General features: G+C 36.1%; 1 protein-coding gene across 1 annotated transcript in view; it reads right to left on the bottom strand.

The window, feature by feature from the left end:
• Nucleotides 1-1,670: 1,670 nt before the first annotated feature.
• LOC128644347 (exportin-7-B-like) overlaps nt 1,671-17,242 on the bottom strand; it is a 34,405-nt gene continuing 18,833 nt past the window's right edge. Inside the window, exon 6 of the mRNA XM_053697002.1 lies at nt 1,671-1,814. Coding sequence (XP_053552977.1) covers nt 1,671-1,814 — 144 coding nt within the window. The remainder of the gene's footprint in view (nt 1,815-17,242) is intronic.

Below are 17,242 nucleotides of genomic sequence, written 5' to 3'. Positions count from 1 at the left end.
AAAACAATTCTGTTCGGAGGTGATTTCAGACAAACTCTTCCTGCTGTTGCACATGGAAATAGATCAGCTATAGTTGAAGCCAACATAAAATTCAATCCACTATGGCATAAGTTTAAGCTTTTGAAGCGGACAAATAATGTAAGATCTGTTGATCCTGAGTTAAGCTCTTGGCTTCACAAACGAGTATGGCTTTCATGAAGATATCTTTGAAATTCCATCTCAAATGACCTGCAAAGACTCCATTGTAAAGGAGATTTTTGGTGAACAGTTAAAAGATTCTGATGATTTTAAGTTTGCCAAAATGGCAATTTTATGTCCAAAAAATAGTGATGTTGACAAGATCAATGAAGAAGTTCTTAGTTTGTTAGAAGGTGAAACCTCTACTTATTTAAGCACTGATTCTATTGATGATGAATCACAGGAAGAGAGGGATAATTACCCAGTTTTTAAATGAATTGGCTCCTTCTGGAATGCCAGTTCATAAACTCAATCTTAAAATTGGTAGTATTATTATGCTTTTGCGTAACCTTAATACTAAGAGAGGTCTCTGTAATGGCACCAGAATGGTTGTGAATGCTTTGCGGCAAAATGTAATTATTGCTCAAGCATTAACATGTACTGCGGAAGGGCAAAATTTATTTATTCCTCGATTAGACTTAGCCCCAAGTAATACAGAACTTCCTTTTATATTATGAAGAAGACAATTTCCAGTTAAATTAGCATTCGCTATGACTATTAACAAGTCTCAAGGTCAAACTTTAGATAGAGTTGGCATCTATTTGCCTGAACCTGTTAAAGGAGACTTACCGGCATTTAAGAAGCTGAACATTAAATGCTTCATAACCAAAATGCCTCTAAGGTAGTCTCCAATAGTGCCTGCCCCCACTGAAGAATTAAAAAGCAAAGTGGCAAAAGTTCCCCGCCCTTATGTGAAGTCACCCCTTATAGACCACAAGTCATAGATGGAAAAAGGGAATCAAGGGACTCGCAGCTCTCAGTAGCTCCCGGTCTGACAGAAAATCCTCATCCTGACATGGACCTAGGAACTTCAGCTGCAGGGCAGGTACAATCTCCTAGGTCTGTCAGCCTCACCCGACCGCTGACAGGGACTTGAAGATAAAAGAAAAGCAGAGTAACCAACCCTGGTTTTCCTGGGTTAGTATAAATTGTAATAGCCACCATTACTTTTACTAAAGAGGATTACATGGACACAGCATTGCCCCAATCCTTGCTTGCAGGGAAAATACCCATTAAAGGATTAAACCTTGATTTTCTTCAGACACCATCTTCGCACACCACCTACGATGTACACAGGCAAAGAATAACTGGGGAATTGTGGGAAGTGAGGATACTTAAATCTTTGCTGGGATGTTCTTTGCCTCCTCCTGGTGGCCAGGAGTTGAATTCCCACTAGTAATTAGAATTAATTTGTAGACTCTCTATGCCAATGGAAAGAAAAACAGTTTAAAAATCAAACAAATGTGTACTGATGAAGATTTAGAGAGGAAGATAGCTGGAAATATCCTGTATTTTCTTGTCTGACTGGTTCTGTACAATAATGCTTTTTATAAAAAATAGATACAAATGTTTGTGTGAACAGTAATTTTCTACATCACAGACATCAAAACTTGATATGAAACTTGATAGCTATGTTCAAACATTAATTTGTTTCAAACAAAGGCAGTATATTTGATCCTTATAATGTATACCTGTTTGAGAAGATTGCAGGAAAGTGTGAAGATGTCAAACAGTGAAGAGTCTCTAAAAGATGAAGCAATTTTACGATGTTTGGTCAGAGGGTGTGTAGCATCTGCCTGAGAAACAAAAAAAGGTTAATAGTGTAATTTCACTATATACAAATCACATATATCCCACAATGCTCAAGTACAGTAGAACAAGCCTGGAAAAGGTTAATATTTTCTTTTAAAAATTTAAAAAACAAAATCTAGAGATGTACAATGTACCACAGTAGAAATAAGACCAACACAAAATACCTAATAAAAGAATGAAAGACAAGATTTATTAAAGGCATGTCACAAGTAACTGATTAATACATTAATAAAAATATGTTTTACATTTTCCGCTTTTGTATAATTGAAACATATCTATTGTGCATCTGCAAGTCAAGACTAACTTATTCCCCTTATGATAAAACCACCAATATCAGGCTGTGCAAAGCCAATTTAGTAGTCAAGATTGTGTTCCTAGGGGGCTCATTATCTGGAAGAGATGTTATGGGCTATTGCTCATTAAACACAGCCCTTAAAGGGATTGGAAAGTCAAAATTAAATGAGCATAATGCAGATAGAGAATGTAATTTTAACACACTTTTAAATTCACTTCTATTTTGAAATGTGCTTCTCATTTTTGGTATCCCTTGATGAAAAAGAATATGCACGTATCCTACATTAGGGGGAGCTAGCTGCCGATTGGTGCCTGCACACATTTGTCTCTTGTGATTGGATAATTAGATGTCTTCACCTAGCTGCAGTAGTGCAATGCTGTTCCTTCAGCAAAGGATAACAAGATAATAAAGCAAATTTGATCATTCTCAGGAACATGCTAATACAAAAGGGCTGTGCATGCAAAAATAGCAGACCACCTAATTTTATCTATATCTCTTTACATAAAGGCCGTATTTTATCTCTGTATATACACAATGGCCAATACTTAAAGAGATCAACTGAAAAGTAACATTTTATTTCCTCTCTTTCACATCCCACTGGGAACTTAATTGCTGCTGGCTTTCTTTTGTTTAAAATAGGTTTTCTGCAGTGCATATTAAAGTATACATATTTGCAATATAGATGGTAGTTTCAAAATTCAAAAGCAGCTATTTTAAATGTCAAAATTAAGGTAAAGGATCAATGTATAAACAATTTCATTCACTCCAGAGTGTGAAACAGATAATTGGAAACACTTTCAAGTAGAGAAAAAAAATGACTGTACAATATCCCTTTAAATGAGCTGATGCACACTTTGAGAGAAAAACTTGCTTGCAAAGGGTTTTAGTTATCCCCTATGCAAGAAACATTATGTGCATTCTTAAGAGCATTCTGGCTGTAATTCTTCAGGAGACAAAGAATGTGATTAAAGGAACAGTGTACTGTAAAATTGATTTTCCCTTAATGCATTTCCAATGATCAGCTGCAAGGATGCAGGAAAAATTGCTTCTTTAGGATTACTTTTGTAAATTAAATAGCTGATTTTGTTGTTTGAATCCCCAATCCACCAAAATGGGTTGAGCTTGCAGGGAAATCAGATCTCTTTATTTTACACACACATACTTCTTTATATTATTTCTGTCTGTGTAACAAAGTCCAATTGCTTATCTCTCATACATCCCACTAGGAGTGTAATTTCTCTGCTGGCTAGGAATACACAACTTTTCTATAGCCTATACTTAAAGGGACACTGTACCCAATTTTTTTCTATTGTGATTCAGATAGAGCATGACATTTAAAGCAACTTTCTAATTTACTCCTATTATCAAATTTTCTTCATTCTCTTGGTATCTTTATTTGAAATGCAAGAATGTAAGGTTAGATGCCGGCCCATTTTTGGTGAACAACCTAGGTTGTCCTTGCTGATTGGTGGATACATTCATCCACCAATAAAAAAGTGCTGAACTAAAAAAAAAGCTTAGATGCCTTCTTTTTCAAATAAAGATAGCAAGAGAACGAAGAAAAATTGATTATAGGAGTAAATTAGAAAGTTGCTTAGAATTGCATGCTCTATCTGAATCACGAAAGAAAAAATTTGGGTTCAGTGTCCCTTTAAGTATAGAAACTTTCATTACAGGTAGGGATACCACAGTAAAATCAGCTATTTCAATTGTTATAAAAGATAAATAAGCTATTTGTAAATAATGTAATACACTCCAGCAGGTAAAATAGATCATTGTGAACAAATTGAAGGGGAGAAAACTGTAGGGTAAACTGTCCCTTTAAATGTAGACATTGGCTTTATTAAGATGAAAACAAAAACAGCCTATGAAGGGGCAGGACATGCAGTTGTGAACCAGGTAGCTTTATCTATACTATAATTGCGCACGCATCCTCAATGGAATGTTGGCAGCGCAAGGACAACAGAATTCTTTCACCACCCTGCCATTTTCGGAATCCACCGGGATGCAGCAAAGGCAAACGGAGCATTACAAAAGCAAAACCTAATCGCCCACATTAAAGTATTTTTTTTTTTTTAAACTAACCACCCCCATCAAGTATTAAAAAAAAAAAAAAAAAAAACATCGCCCGCACGAAATAACAAAAAAAAATCCTACACAAAGTATTAACTCCTAAAACACAAAACCCCAAAATTGCAATAAACCTATTTACCCTATTAACCCCTACCCCCACACATCGCTATAAACCTATTTACCCTATTAACCCCTAAACCCCACATCGCTATAAACCTATTTACCCTATTAACCCCTAAACCACAAAATCCCTACATCGCAATAAACATATTTACCCTATTAACCCCTAAACCGCAAAACCCCTACATTGCAATAAACCTATTTACCCTATTGACCCCTAAATCCACACATCGCAATAAACCTATTTACCCTATTGACCCCTAAACCGCAATACCCCCACATCACAATCAACCTATTTACATTATTAACCCCTAAACCCCCACATCGCAATAAACCTATGCACCCTATTAACCCCTAAACCGCAAACCCCCCACATCGCAATAAACCTATTTACCCTATTAACCTCTAAACCGCAAAATCCCTACATCTCAATAAACCGATTTAACTTATTAATCCCTAAACCGCAAAATCCCTACATCGCAATAAACATATTTACCCTATTAACCCCTAAACCCCTACATCGCAATAAACCTATTTACCCTATTAACCCCTAAACCGCAAAACCCCTACATCGCAATAAACCGATTTAATTTATTAATCCCTAAACCGCAAATTCCCTACATCGCAATAAACATATTTACCCTATTAACCCCTAAACCCCTACATCGCAATAAACCTATTTACCCTATTAACCCCTAAACCCCTACATCGCAATAAACCTATTTAACTTATTAACCCTTTAAACCGCCAAAACCCACAACGCAAATAACTATTTAAATAACTAAGTACAGTACACTAACCTAACCTAATACCCCCTAACAACCCCTAACTTAACACCCCATTAAATAAACCCAAATTACCTAAACTAATATATTCTAAAGTTACAAAAAGTAAAAAAGGCTAACATTACAGAAAATAAAAAATCAAATTACCAAATTTAACAAAATTTAACCTAATCCCTATAAAAATAAAAAAAGACCCCCCCCAAAATAAAAACACCCCCTACTCTAAGAATAAACTACCAGTAGCCCTTAAAAGGGCTTTTTGCAGGTCATTGCCCCAAGATAATCAGCTCTTTTTCAAGAAAATACACAAAGCCCCCTCTAACAGTAAAAAAAAACCCCACCCACCAAACCCCCCCAAATAAAATAACCTAATACTAAAAAAAACCTAAACTACCCATTTCCCTGAAAAGAGCATTTGTTTGGGCATTGCCCTTAAAATGGCATTTGGCTCTTTTTCTGCCCATCCCTAATCTAAATAAAACAAATACCTCCAAAAAAACCTTAAAAAATCCTAAGTCTAACCCCCAGGTTGGTACTCCCGGTTCCTAAAGTCCGGCAGAGAAGGTCCTGTTCCAGGCGGTGAAGTCTTCTTCCAAGCGCAACCTCTTCTTCTTCCAGGAACATCCTGCACAGAGCTGAAGACCGGCGACTCTGGAACTGAAGACTGGCAACCGCGAAGCCATGGAGCGTGTAGGAACTCCTTTGTACGATCGCCGCCGTACACTGAATAGTGAATTCAAGGTACGCGATTAAAGATGGCGTCCCTTGAATTCCTATTGTCTGATTTGATTTTTCCAATTTAAATCAGCCAATAGGATGAAAGCTACTCAAATACTATTGGCTATTTAAATTAGCCAATAGCATGAGAGCAAGTGAAATTCTATTGGCTGATTTGAATAGCCAATAAAATTTCACTTGCTCTCATCCTATTGGCTAATTTAAACAGCCTTCAGTTCCAGAGTTGCCGGTCTTCAGCTCCGCTCCGCGCAGGATGTTCCTGGAAGAAGATGATGTTTTGCTTGGAAGAAGACTTCACCGCCTGGAACAGGAGGACCTTCTCAGCTGGACTTTAGGAACCGTGAGTACCAACCTGGGGGTTAGATTTAGTATTTTTTTTAAGGGTTTTTTGGGGGGGGATTTGTTTTATTTAGAATAGGGATGGGCAGAAAAAGAGCTAAATGTCATTTTAAGGGCAATGCCCAAGCAAATGCCCTTTTCAGGGAAATGGGTAGTTTAGGTTTTTTAGTGTTAGGTTATTTTATTTGGGGGTTTGGTGGGTGGGGGGTATTTACTGTTGGTGGGAGGGGCTTTGTGTATTTTCTTGAAAAAGAGCTGATTATCTTGGGGCAATGCCCTGCAAAAAGCCCTTTTAAGGGCTACTGGTAGTTTATTCTTAGTAGGGGGTGTTTTTATTTTGGGGGGTCTTTTATTTTTATAGGGATTAGGTTTAATTTTGTTAAATTTGGTAATTTGATTTTTTATTTTCTGTAATGTTAGCCTTTTTTATTTTTTGTAACTTTAGAATATATTAGTTTAGGTAATTTGGGTTTATTTAAGGGGGTGTTAGGTTAGTGTACTGTACTTAGTTATTTAAATAGTTACTTGCGTTGTGGGTTTTTGCGGTTTAAAGGGTTAATAAGTTAAATAGGTTTATTGCGATGTAGGGGTTTTGCGGTTTAGGGGTTAATAGGTTAAATAGGTTTATTGCAATGTAGGGGTTAATAGGTTAAATAGGTTTATTGCAATGTAGGGGTTAATAGGTTTATTGCGATGTAGGGGTTTTGTGGTTTAGGAGTAAATAGGTTTATTGCAATGTTGGGGTTTTGCGGTTTAGAGGTTAATAGGGTAAATAGGTTTATTGTGATGTTGGGGTTTTGCGGTTTAGGGGTTAATTTAAATAGGTTTATTGCAATGTAGAGGTTTTGCGGTTTAGGGGTTAATAGGGTAAATAGGTTTGTTGTGATGTTGGGGTTTTGCGGTTTAGGGGTTAATAGGGTAATTAGGTGTATTGCGATGTGGGGGTTTAGGGGTTAATAGGGTAAATAGGTTTATTGCGATGTTGGGGTTTTGCGGTTTAGGCGTTAATAGGGTAAATAGGTTTATTGTGATGTTGGGGTTTTGCGGTTTAGGGGTTAATTTAAATAGGTTTATTGCAATGTAGAGGTTTTGAGGTTTAGGGGTTAATAGGGTAAATAGGTTTGTTGTGATGTTGGGGTTTTACGGTTTAGGGGTTAATAGGGTAATTAGGTGTATTGTGATGTGGGGGTTTTGCAGTTTAGGGGTTAATAGGGTAAATAGGTTTGTTGTGATGTAGGGGTTTTGCGGTTTAGGGGTTAATAGGGTAAATAGGTTTATTGTGATGTTGGGGTTTTGCGGTTTAGGGGTTAATTTAAATAGGTTTATTGCAATGTAGAGGTTTTGAGGTTTAGGGGTTAATAGGGTAAATAGGTTTATTGCGATGTTGGGGTTTTGCGGTTTAGGGGTTAATAGGGTAAATAGGTTTATTGCGATGTAGAGGTTTTGCGGTTTAGGGGTTAATAGGGTAAATAGGTTTATTGCGATGTGGGGGGTTTGCGGTTTAGGGGTTAATAGGGTAATTAGGTGTATTGCGATGTGGGTGGATGACGGTTAAGGGGTTATTCAATTTAGCTTTACTTGCAATTTTTTGGGGATGGCGGAAATATAGGTAAAGAACTGTTAGGTTTATTATAGGGAGGCGGCTCAGTCTACACATTTATGCAGTCACAATGCATAGTGACTGTATAAATAATGTAGACACTGACATTTTTATTAATGCTTATTTTTTCTGTCAGTGTCTACATTATTGATACAGTCACTATGCATTGATACAGTATAAATTATGTGTGGGCGGAGTTACGGAAACGTGTTTCTACATCTGTAGTTTAAAAAAATAATTAGACTGCCCTCTGGGCAAGCTTATCGACTAGTATTTCAATAACACAAATACAAACGTTAACATTTTGTGCATTCCTGTAAAGACTGCAAGTGATACATTACAGCTAATGCTTCACTTCTATGTATGCTAAAAGGGACACTGAACCCAAATTTTTTCTTAAGTGATTCAGATAGAGCATGCAATTTTAAGCAACTTTCTAATTTACTCCTATTATCAATTTTTCTTCGTTCTCTTGCTATCTTTATTTGAAAAAGGCATCTAAGCTAAGGAGCCAGACAATTTTTGGTTCAGCACACTAGAAAGCACTTGTTTATTGGTGGGTGAATTTATCCACCAATCAGCAAGAACAACCCAGGTTGAGGTTCAGTGTCCCTTTAATTCATCATAAAATATATCTGAAAACACCTGGAAACGTATTTTAGTTAGAACAAAATGTACGGGTGAGAAACTTTGACATGCTTTATTTCTGAAAAAAACATCTCAATATAAAAGAAACAAACTTTTCTTTACTATGTTCCATGCTACACACAGACATGCAACCAAGTATAATGATCTCTGATTTAATCCCCTGCTCCACTAGGGGGCAGAAGGCATCTGCCTTCAAATGGTAAGGGAGCATTGATCGCGCTCCTTTGCCATATGAAGCTAGATAGATTATCGCTATAGAGAGCGTCTCTGTCTGTAACAATCTTCCGTTGGTGCCAGTGGGAGCAATGAAATATTGAGATATGGAGGGAGGGGCGAGGTTCCCTACTCTACGGAAAAATGTTAGGCAGGGTGGAGGAAGTGATGGGTTTCTACACTACAGAAAAAAAAAAAAGCATGATTAAGGGTCAGTGTGACTCGAAACGTTGCTGTCCTTCCATGACACCCCAATAAAGATTATCTACTTTTAAAGAAACAGTGCTGGCGCCACTTGTTATTTATCTTTGGGATATATATGTAAGAGGTGACACGGGACCTCTGGCGGACGTGCACTTTATTACACATTTATATACACATACACACACACAGGTAGCCCTCAGTTTACACCGGGGTTAGGTTCCAGAAGGAATGGTTGTAAATCGAAACCGTTGTAAATTGAATCCCAGTTTATAATTTAAGTCAATGGGAAGTGAGGGAGTTAGGTTCGAGGCCCCCTCTCAAAATTGGCATAAGTAACACCTAATACATTATTTTTAAAGCATATATATATATATATATATATATATATATATATATATATATATATACACACATACACACACATATACATACACACAGATACATATATCCTCATATGCGTACTGGGGACTAGTGGAGGGGAAAGAGCTGATGGGAGGGATCAGGGAGTGAGAGGTGTCAGGAAGGAGCATAATCACAACACAGCAGCAAAATTAACCTTACAAGCTAAAATGATTAACCCCTTAGCTGCCAGGAATTTCAGAAGTGCAGTGCGCAGCTGCAATTAGTGGCCTTCTAATTACCAAAAAACAATGACAAAGCCATGGATGTCTGCTGTTTCTGAACAAAGGGGAACCCAGAGAAGCTTTACAACTATTTGCATTTTTATTGCAGTAGTTGTGTGTAAATTTAAGTGAGAAACCCAAAGTTTTCAAAAAAGTTAACTTTTATTTTAAATTCCAAGTGACAGCATTCAATGTGCTGTAATGAGGTTTAGACATCAGGGACTCCAAGTATAAAAAGAAAAACTTTATTGTTGCACAAAGTTTAAAATCCAAAATAAGGGCACAGCACTTAACGTACACAGCTGACGTGTTTCACGCCCAAACGGAGTTTCCTCAGAGCTGATTTTTTTTTTTTTAAAGACAAATCTTTATTGAAAATCAAATAAATATAGGTTACAGACAACAACTATGGGTACAGTAAATACTCAACCAATCGGGTCTCGCTTGAATAATAAATTCAAATGTCTTACAGGCATTACAGAGTCTCTTCTCAGATGATGAGGGTCTATTAGTCAGACCCCTGTCGCTGTTAGTCCTTGAGATTGATTTGCCCACATTTTAACATTTTACATGTCTTAAATCTGAACAGTGGAATTTTAACTTTTTGAGGATGCACAGTCTGTTTGAGCGTGTATTTTTGGTGAGGGGAGAAAGAAGAGAGAGAGGGGGGGGGAGGACCAGGCAAAGGGGTAAGGAGGAGATCTAGGTCAGACATTGCAAGCAGTTTCGCGACATTGTATTGACTTTCAACTAATGGGATTTTCCTTACATGTCATGCGCATGAGTTTGTGTATGTCAGGTTTCCCTATTTTAAGATAGTGGTATCTTTCGAGCTGAAGCTGTTTCTCAGAGCTGATTTTTTACTAGACACACATGACTATTTAGCAGTTAGGAGTTGTTAACAGCCAATCAAATTGCTCGGCATATTTTTCAAATTTGTCAATAATTCATACAAATACTCTCTAATTGCTAATAAACAACAACAAAATTACAAAAAATATATATATACATACAATTCATACATAATAAAAGCATATATATGTTATACAGAAAAAAATAAAATTTAAAACTACAAAGTGGATTCATGACTCAGTTCATTCTAATGCCAAATAATATAATATAAAGTGCATCTCTCGTTAGCGATAGCATACGTAGTATAGATGAGCGTATCTGTGTAACCTCGGGTAAAGTTATCTTTCTAAACAATAGATCTAGTTGTTTCTTAATAACAAACATAACTCTATTACATGTATAAAAATATGAATGAAAGAGTCAAACATAATTTTTCGACCAACAACTACAATTATAATGCTTCCTCTCCACTGTGACCTGTCTTGGTTTAAAACTAAGTATCCTATATGTATTTGAACCCATTGTATGGTTATTTTATAACACTCTGGGCTTATCTTAAATTTGTTTTCGGTTTTATGTTTCACGGGTCTAATGGCACAGCTCTTTCTTTAGAACTACAGCACACCCTAATTATACCACCCTAATTATTTATCTACAAATGGTTGTGTGATGTATTTCATCACACAACTACACTGGCAAGGAAATTAAACCCAAGTATGTTTATTTAGAGCAGCAAATTTATCTCCACCTCTAAGGCCTAGGGAAACACATTCAATACCCTGGAAGCTGAACGCATTCAGCTGTGAACCATGTATAGCAAAAGGTTTTGCTACCAGTGTTTTTGGTATTTCAGTATGTATGGAGAGAGTGGTGTGTACTCAGTGGACACACCACGCCCTTAGGGGGCGCTTCCTCAGTTCCAATATAATAGGTGATATGGTAGTGCTTGTTATGTCTCAACAAAAAACCAGGCCTAAATCTAGAAATATGATAATAGCAACAATTATAAAACTATAAATGAAACCCTAAAAAATCTAAAATGTGGACATAAGTAAGTAACCACAATGCTGAAAATGATAATAGTAAAAAACTATATATATATATATATATAAGAATATATATATATATATTACTAAAATATAAACATAGATTGGAAAAAATAATAAAATCAATTCAAAACCAAATAATGATAATGTGAAAGTCTATGAGTCCAGGGTAATGACAATTTCCAGATGTTTGAGGCTGCACTCTGTCAAAGGATGGCTATCCTGTAGTATGGAATCTAAAAAAGAATAAAAAACAGAGGCGCCACCATGGCCTAATATCGCCGGTACAGGTAAAATGAGCAGCAATATGAGAATGTGAATGCTCACAAACATAAAGCACCCCACTGGTGCTAGTAGAGCAGACTGACACTTCTCAGTGGTTCAGCACACTGTATCCAAAGCGCAGAGATAGTCAGGAATCCTCTGACACTCCAATGTATATGTGCCTATGGATAAAGGAAAAAGCAACACGACATGGCCCAATATCATCAAGACAAGGGGAAAATAATACCAATTGCTTGCACTTGCAAGATGGTGGGCACCTGCAGGTGCAATCTCAGCAAACTGGAGCCAAAACGTCGCCCAGTAGATTTAAAACAGCAATCCTCAACAGGAACCAGGATCAACGATATAATTTATCACAGGAGGTGATAAAAACACACACAATAGCAAGTGTATAAAAGTATAAAAAGTCTTTATTAACACAGAGACGCGTTTCTCAGCCTGCTCAGGGCTGTTTCATCAGGCTATAACAAACATTATAAAACACTTGCTATTTAACAGGAATCTAAAACAAATAGGCTATTGTGATTGGATAATCAATTAGCAGAAACACAATTGGCAAAAAACACACACCTAACTATAATCACCTTTGTGTGGTTGTTAAGGTAACCTTTGTAAACACATGTAGGTAAGATGATACTTAAACATGTTAAACCTCCTTACAAATACAATGTATAAATAGATGTATAAAACATACAATACAAAATAACTAAAAAACTACATTAAACATAACATTTTTGTCCAAAGTCTATCTCTATAGGACATATTAAAAATTAATATAAATCATAGAACCATTGCTATTATCTATATAAATAAACCCAAAGTGCATCTAAAGTAACTGCCTATACATTCTCTCAATTTGAATCTCCTTAGTTTCTCAGTATGCTGCGAGTCTGATACTCGTAATATTAATGTTGCCACTTGTTGAGACTAACTGATTGATCTCAAACGTTAGATAACACATTAGTGCTGACTTACGGTTTATTAGGGTAACGTATGATTGTCTTGAGCAGACTTTCCATAACTGTTTAGTTTGATATTTGTATTAGTACTATTACTTCAAAAGTAGAGCTGTAACTCCTTAGACAAGAAAATAATAGTGCCATAACTGTTTTGTGAACAGATGTCTTAAATGCAGCTTTGGATATAGAAATCCAGAACAGACTGCAAATATTAAAAAACTGCAGATCTGTCAATTGTGATGGGGAAGTGAGCAAGAAACATCCTATCCGTGATAGAGTAACAATGAGCCTATCATGAGAAGTGTGTTAAAAGGCTGTCTAGAGAAGACCCAATAAGATCACTTGTATAAACAAGCCTTTGCTGCCTGTCACACTTGATTCATTGAATGGGTGTATAAAGTGTGGAAAGTCTGCTCAAGACAATCATACGTTACCCTAATAAACCGTAAGTCAGCACTAATGTGTTATCTAACGTTTGAGATCAATCAGTTAGTCTCAACAAGTGGCAACATTAATATTACGAGTATCAGACTCGCAGCATACTGAGAAACTAAGGAGATTCAAATTGAGAGAATGTATAGGCAGTTACTTTAGATGCACTTTGGGTTTATTTATATAGATAATAGCAATGGTTCTATGATTTATATTAATTTTTAATATGTCCTATAGAGATAGACTTTGGACAAAAATGTTATGTTTAATGTAGTTTTTTAGTTATTTTTTAGTTATATTGTATGTTTTATACATCTATTTATACATTGTATTTGTAAGGAGGTTTAACATGTTTAAGTATCATCTTACCTACATGTGTTTACAAAGGTTACCTTAACAACCACACAAAGGTGATTATAGTTAGGTGTGGTTTTTTTGCCAATTGTGTTTCTGCTAATTGATTATCCAATCACAATAGCCTATTTGTTTTTAGATTCCTGTTAAATAGCAAGTGTTTTATAATGTTTGTTATAGCCTGATGAAACAGCCCTGAGCAGGCTGAGAAATGCGTCGCTGTGTTAATAAAGACTTTTTATACTTTTATACACTTGCTATTGTGTGTGTTTTTATCACCTCCTGTGATAAATTATATCGTTGATCCTGGTTCCTGTTGAGGATTGCTGTTTTAAGTCTACTGGGCGACGTTTTGGCTCCAGTTTGCTGAGATTGCACCTGCAGGTGCCCACCATCTTGTAAGTGCAAGCAATTGGTATTATTTTCCCCTTGTCTTGATGATATTGGGCCATGTCGTGTTGCTTTTTCCTTTATCCATAGGCACATATACATTGGAGTGTCAGAGGATTCCTGACTGTCTCTGCGCTTTGGATACAGTGTGCTGAACCACTGAGAAGTGTCAGTCTGCTCTACTAGCACCAGTGGGGTGCTTTATGTTTGTGAGTATTCACATTCTCATATTGCTGCTCATTTTACCTGTACCGGCGATATTAGGCCATGGTGGCGCCTCTGTTTTTTATTCTTTTTTGGTATTTCAGCTTCCAGGGATAGAAGGTGCTCCCTGATCCTGTCCTTTAAAAATCTAGAGGTTAACCCTACGTATTGCATTTTGCAAATATTGCAAGTAATTAGATACACAACAAAGGTGGAATTGCAGTTTATACGATTTTGTATCTTATACTCTTTCTTAGTTTGTGTGGATACAAAAGTATCCCCAGTTTTTAAATAGTTACAGTTTTTACAAGGTTTACTCCCACATCTATTAAACCCTTGCTTGACTGAAAGCCAAGTTCTTGTTGTTATTTTCCCTTTGGTTCATTTTTCCCCCAAAAAAATTCTGACAATGTCTCCTATGGTTTTTGATTTTCGGGAGACAAAGTTACACCTTTTGGAAACATCCTTAAGATCTATATCGCGTTCTAAAATAGTTAACCTTTTCTGGATAATACTACGTATTTCTCCAAATTGTCTACTGAAAGTTGTAACAAAGTTAATGCTTCCTTTCCTAAATCCTTTATTTTTGTTTTTAACCTCTTTTAATAAAGATTCTCTATCCATACCAGAAACCTTCGTTGATAAGTCCTTCAAAGTTGTTAAATCATAACCCCTATCACAAAGCCTCTCAGTTAAGGAGTTTGCATGTTGCCAGTATTTCTTTATTGTAGTACAGTTTCGTCCCAGCCTTATTTATTGTCCTTTTGGTATTCTTTTTTTTAAGTGATAAGGATGAGACGAGTCTGCTCTAAGAATCGTGTTTCCTGAAATATCCTTCCTATAAACCTCTGAGACAACCAAATCATCTTCATGGCTCAGTCTGACATCTAAATATGGAATACATTCCTTTAAGGAACTGAACGTGAATTTCAAATTTCCCTCATTATTATTTAGATGTCGTTCAAAGACCCCAAGATTTTCAGTGTCACCCTTCCAAAATAGGAGCATATCATCGCTATACCTTGTATAAAATTTAATATTCTTTCTATACATGTTATCAGATCCAAAGATAGCTCCTTCCTCAAAATCTGCCAAATAAAGGTTGGTATACGATGGGGCAAATTTTTCCCCCATCGCTGTGCCCCTTTTCTGAACAACAAATTCAGCATTAAACACAAACTAACTGTGATTAAGCAAAAAAGTGATAGCTTCAATAATAAATCCAATCAGATCTTCTGCATAGTTGGAACATTTACAAAAGCATTCTATTCACAGCTGCAATCCCCAATTCATGCGGTATGCATGAATATAGGGATACAACATCTATGTCACAAATGATGTTTTAATATCCCACTCCTGCCCTCTTAATGATGTCAATAGGCGTTACGTGTATCTCAAGAAACCAGGGAGTGACTGGACCACCGGCTGTTATTGTGCGTCCACCCATTCACCCAATCTCTCTCCAAGGGACTCAATGGCAGAGATAATAGGGCGTCCTGGAAGATTAACTAAACACTTATGTACTTTAGGTAAATATTTAAATACTGGTACTCTTGGATATTTAACAAATATGTATTCACTCATTTTATTTGTTAAAACTGAACGCTCAAAAGCATTATCCAGTATATGCTTTAATTTACCCAAAAACTTATTTGTAGGATTGAATGTCAATTTTATATATGTATCACTATCTCCTATTTGTCTATAGGCTTCATCTAAATACTGTTGTTTATTTAGGATGACTATAGACCCACCATTATCTGAATCAAGGATCACCAAATCCGGATTTTTCTTTTTTCTTTTAAGGGCATCTATCTCTCTCTTTTTTTAAAGTTACCGCTGTATTTATATTTCTTGGATACACTATTTGACAAATTCACCAGATCTTGCTCAATAATAGAGTGAAATATCTCTATATCATCATTGCATGCTTGTACAGGATAGAAATTACTCATTTTAATTTCATTTAATGGTTGCTGTCCAGTTTTATTATCACTAATATCACCCTGTTGTAAATCACACAGAGACTATATCACAAAGCTCTTCAAAATTTAGCCTTACATCGGAACCTAAAATAATTTTTCAGATACATAATTTTCAATTCATGTATTTTCCTCACTATTATCTTTAAAATGCTTCTTTAATGTGATCTTCCTAACAAACTTACTCAAATCCAGGATAGTATTAAATAAATCAAAGTCCCGTGAAGGAGCAAAACCCAGACCTTTAAAAAGCATAGATTTTTCAAAGCCACTTAAAGCTATAGAAGTTAATCATTTTTAATTCCTTTGTTTCTTGTAATTGTACGTCTTGGAGTTCTGTCAACTCGGGTAGCGTGGTGCCTTCATCCCTCGCACCTCTCCTTTTTGCTCCTCTGTCAGCTACCCGTTTTTTGTTCTTGCTCCCATTTCTTGAATGGATCTTTCTGGGAGAATATTTTTTGGTGTAGATGTGGATATGGGAATATCTTGTTCATTTGTATTGGATTCATTTCTGGAAGTTGAACTCTCAAAGCTTGAGAAAGTAACTTTTCTGGAACTATTGGCTTTGTTCTCACTATTTTTAGATTAATTTTTGTTATTTTTTCCACTCTTGTTCTTACTCTTTTTAGCTTTTCCAGTTGTTAACTGTTTCGCTGTGTTCCAATTATATACCACGTTAAGCTCATAGTCCTTGTTATCTCTTTCATACTTCTTATATTTATTATCAGATAGTTCATTGTTCAATTCTTCCAGAGTATCATTAAGTTGTTTCAGATACGGTTCAAAGTTGGTTTCCCCTTTAAAAACCTCCATATCCCTAGTCAACTGCTCAATTTCACTAAGTAAACCCTCTCTTTGTTCCTTCTTAAACTTTATAAATTTTTCCATCAAAAATATAGAGCAGTCACTCAATGCCTCATTCCATCCAACCATAAACTGTGGGAATTCTCTATGAAAAGCAGGATATTTTTTTATTCTCAATCCCCTTGGTATCTTTTTTTTCTTTAACGTACAATTCCAGGAATTCAATATCCCACCAAAGTTTTAGTTCCTTGACACTCAACTTTTCTTTATTGGCAAAAAGAGTATTCAAATCCACTTTTATATTAATGTCCACTATAGTACTTGCTGTGGCTGTGCCCTTAAATAGTTGTGCAAATCTTTCTTTCCTGACGTCATCGTTACACCCGGCCATGATAAATAATATTGATCGGCTGGATACCTGAACTGTATATTTAACTCCACTTCGGAGATTGAGGACAAAAGTACG

The sequence above is a fragment of the Bombina bombina genome, unplaced genomic scaffold, assembly GCF_027579735.1.
Source record: "Bombina bombina isolate aBomBom1 unplaced genomic scaffold, aBomBom1.pri scaffold_1185, whole genome shotgun sequence".
Taxonomy (NCBI): Eukaryota; Metazoa; Chordata; class Amphibia; order Anura; family Bombinatoridae; genus Bombina; species Bombina bombina.
The sequence above is the reverse complement of the archived record's forward strand: the minus strand, read 5'-3'. Positions and strand labels throughout refer to the sequence as shown.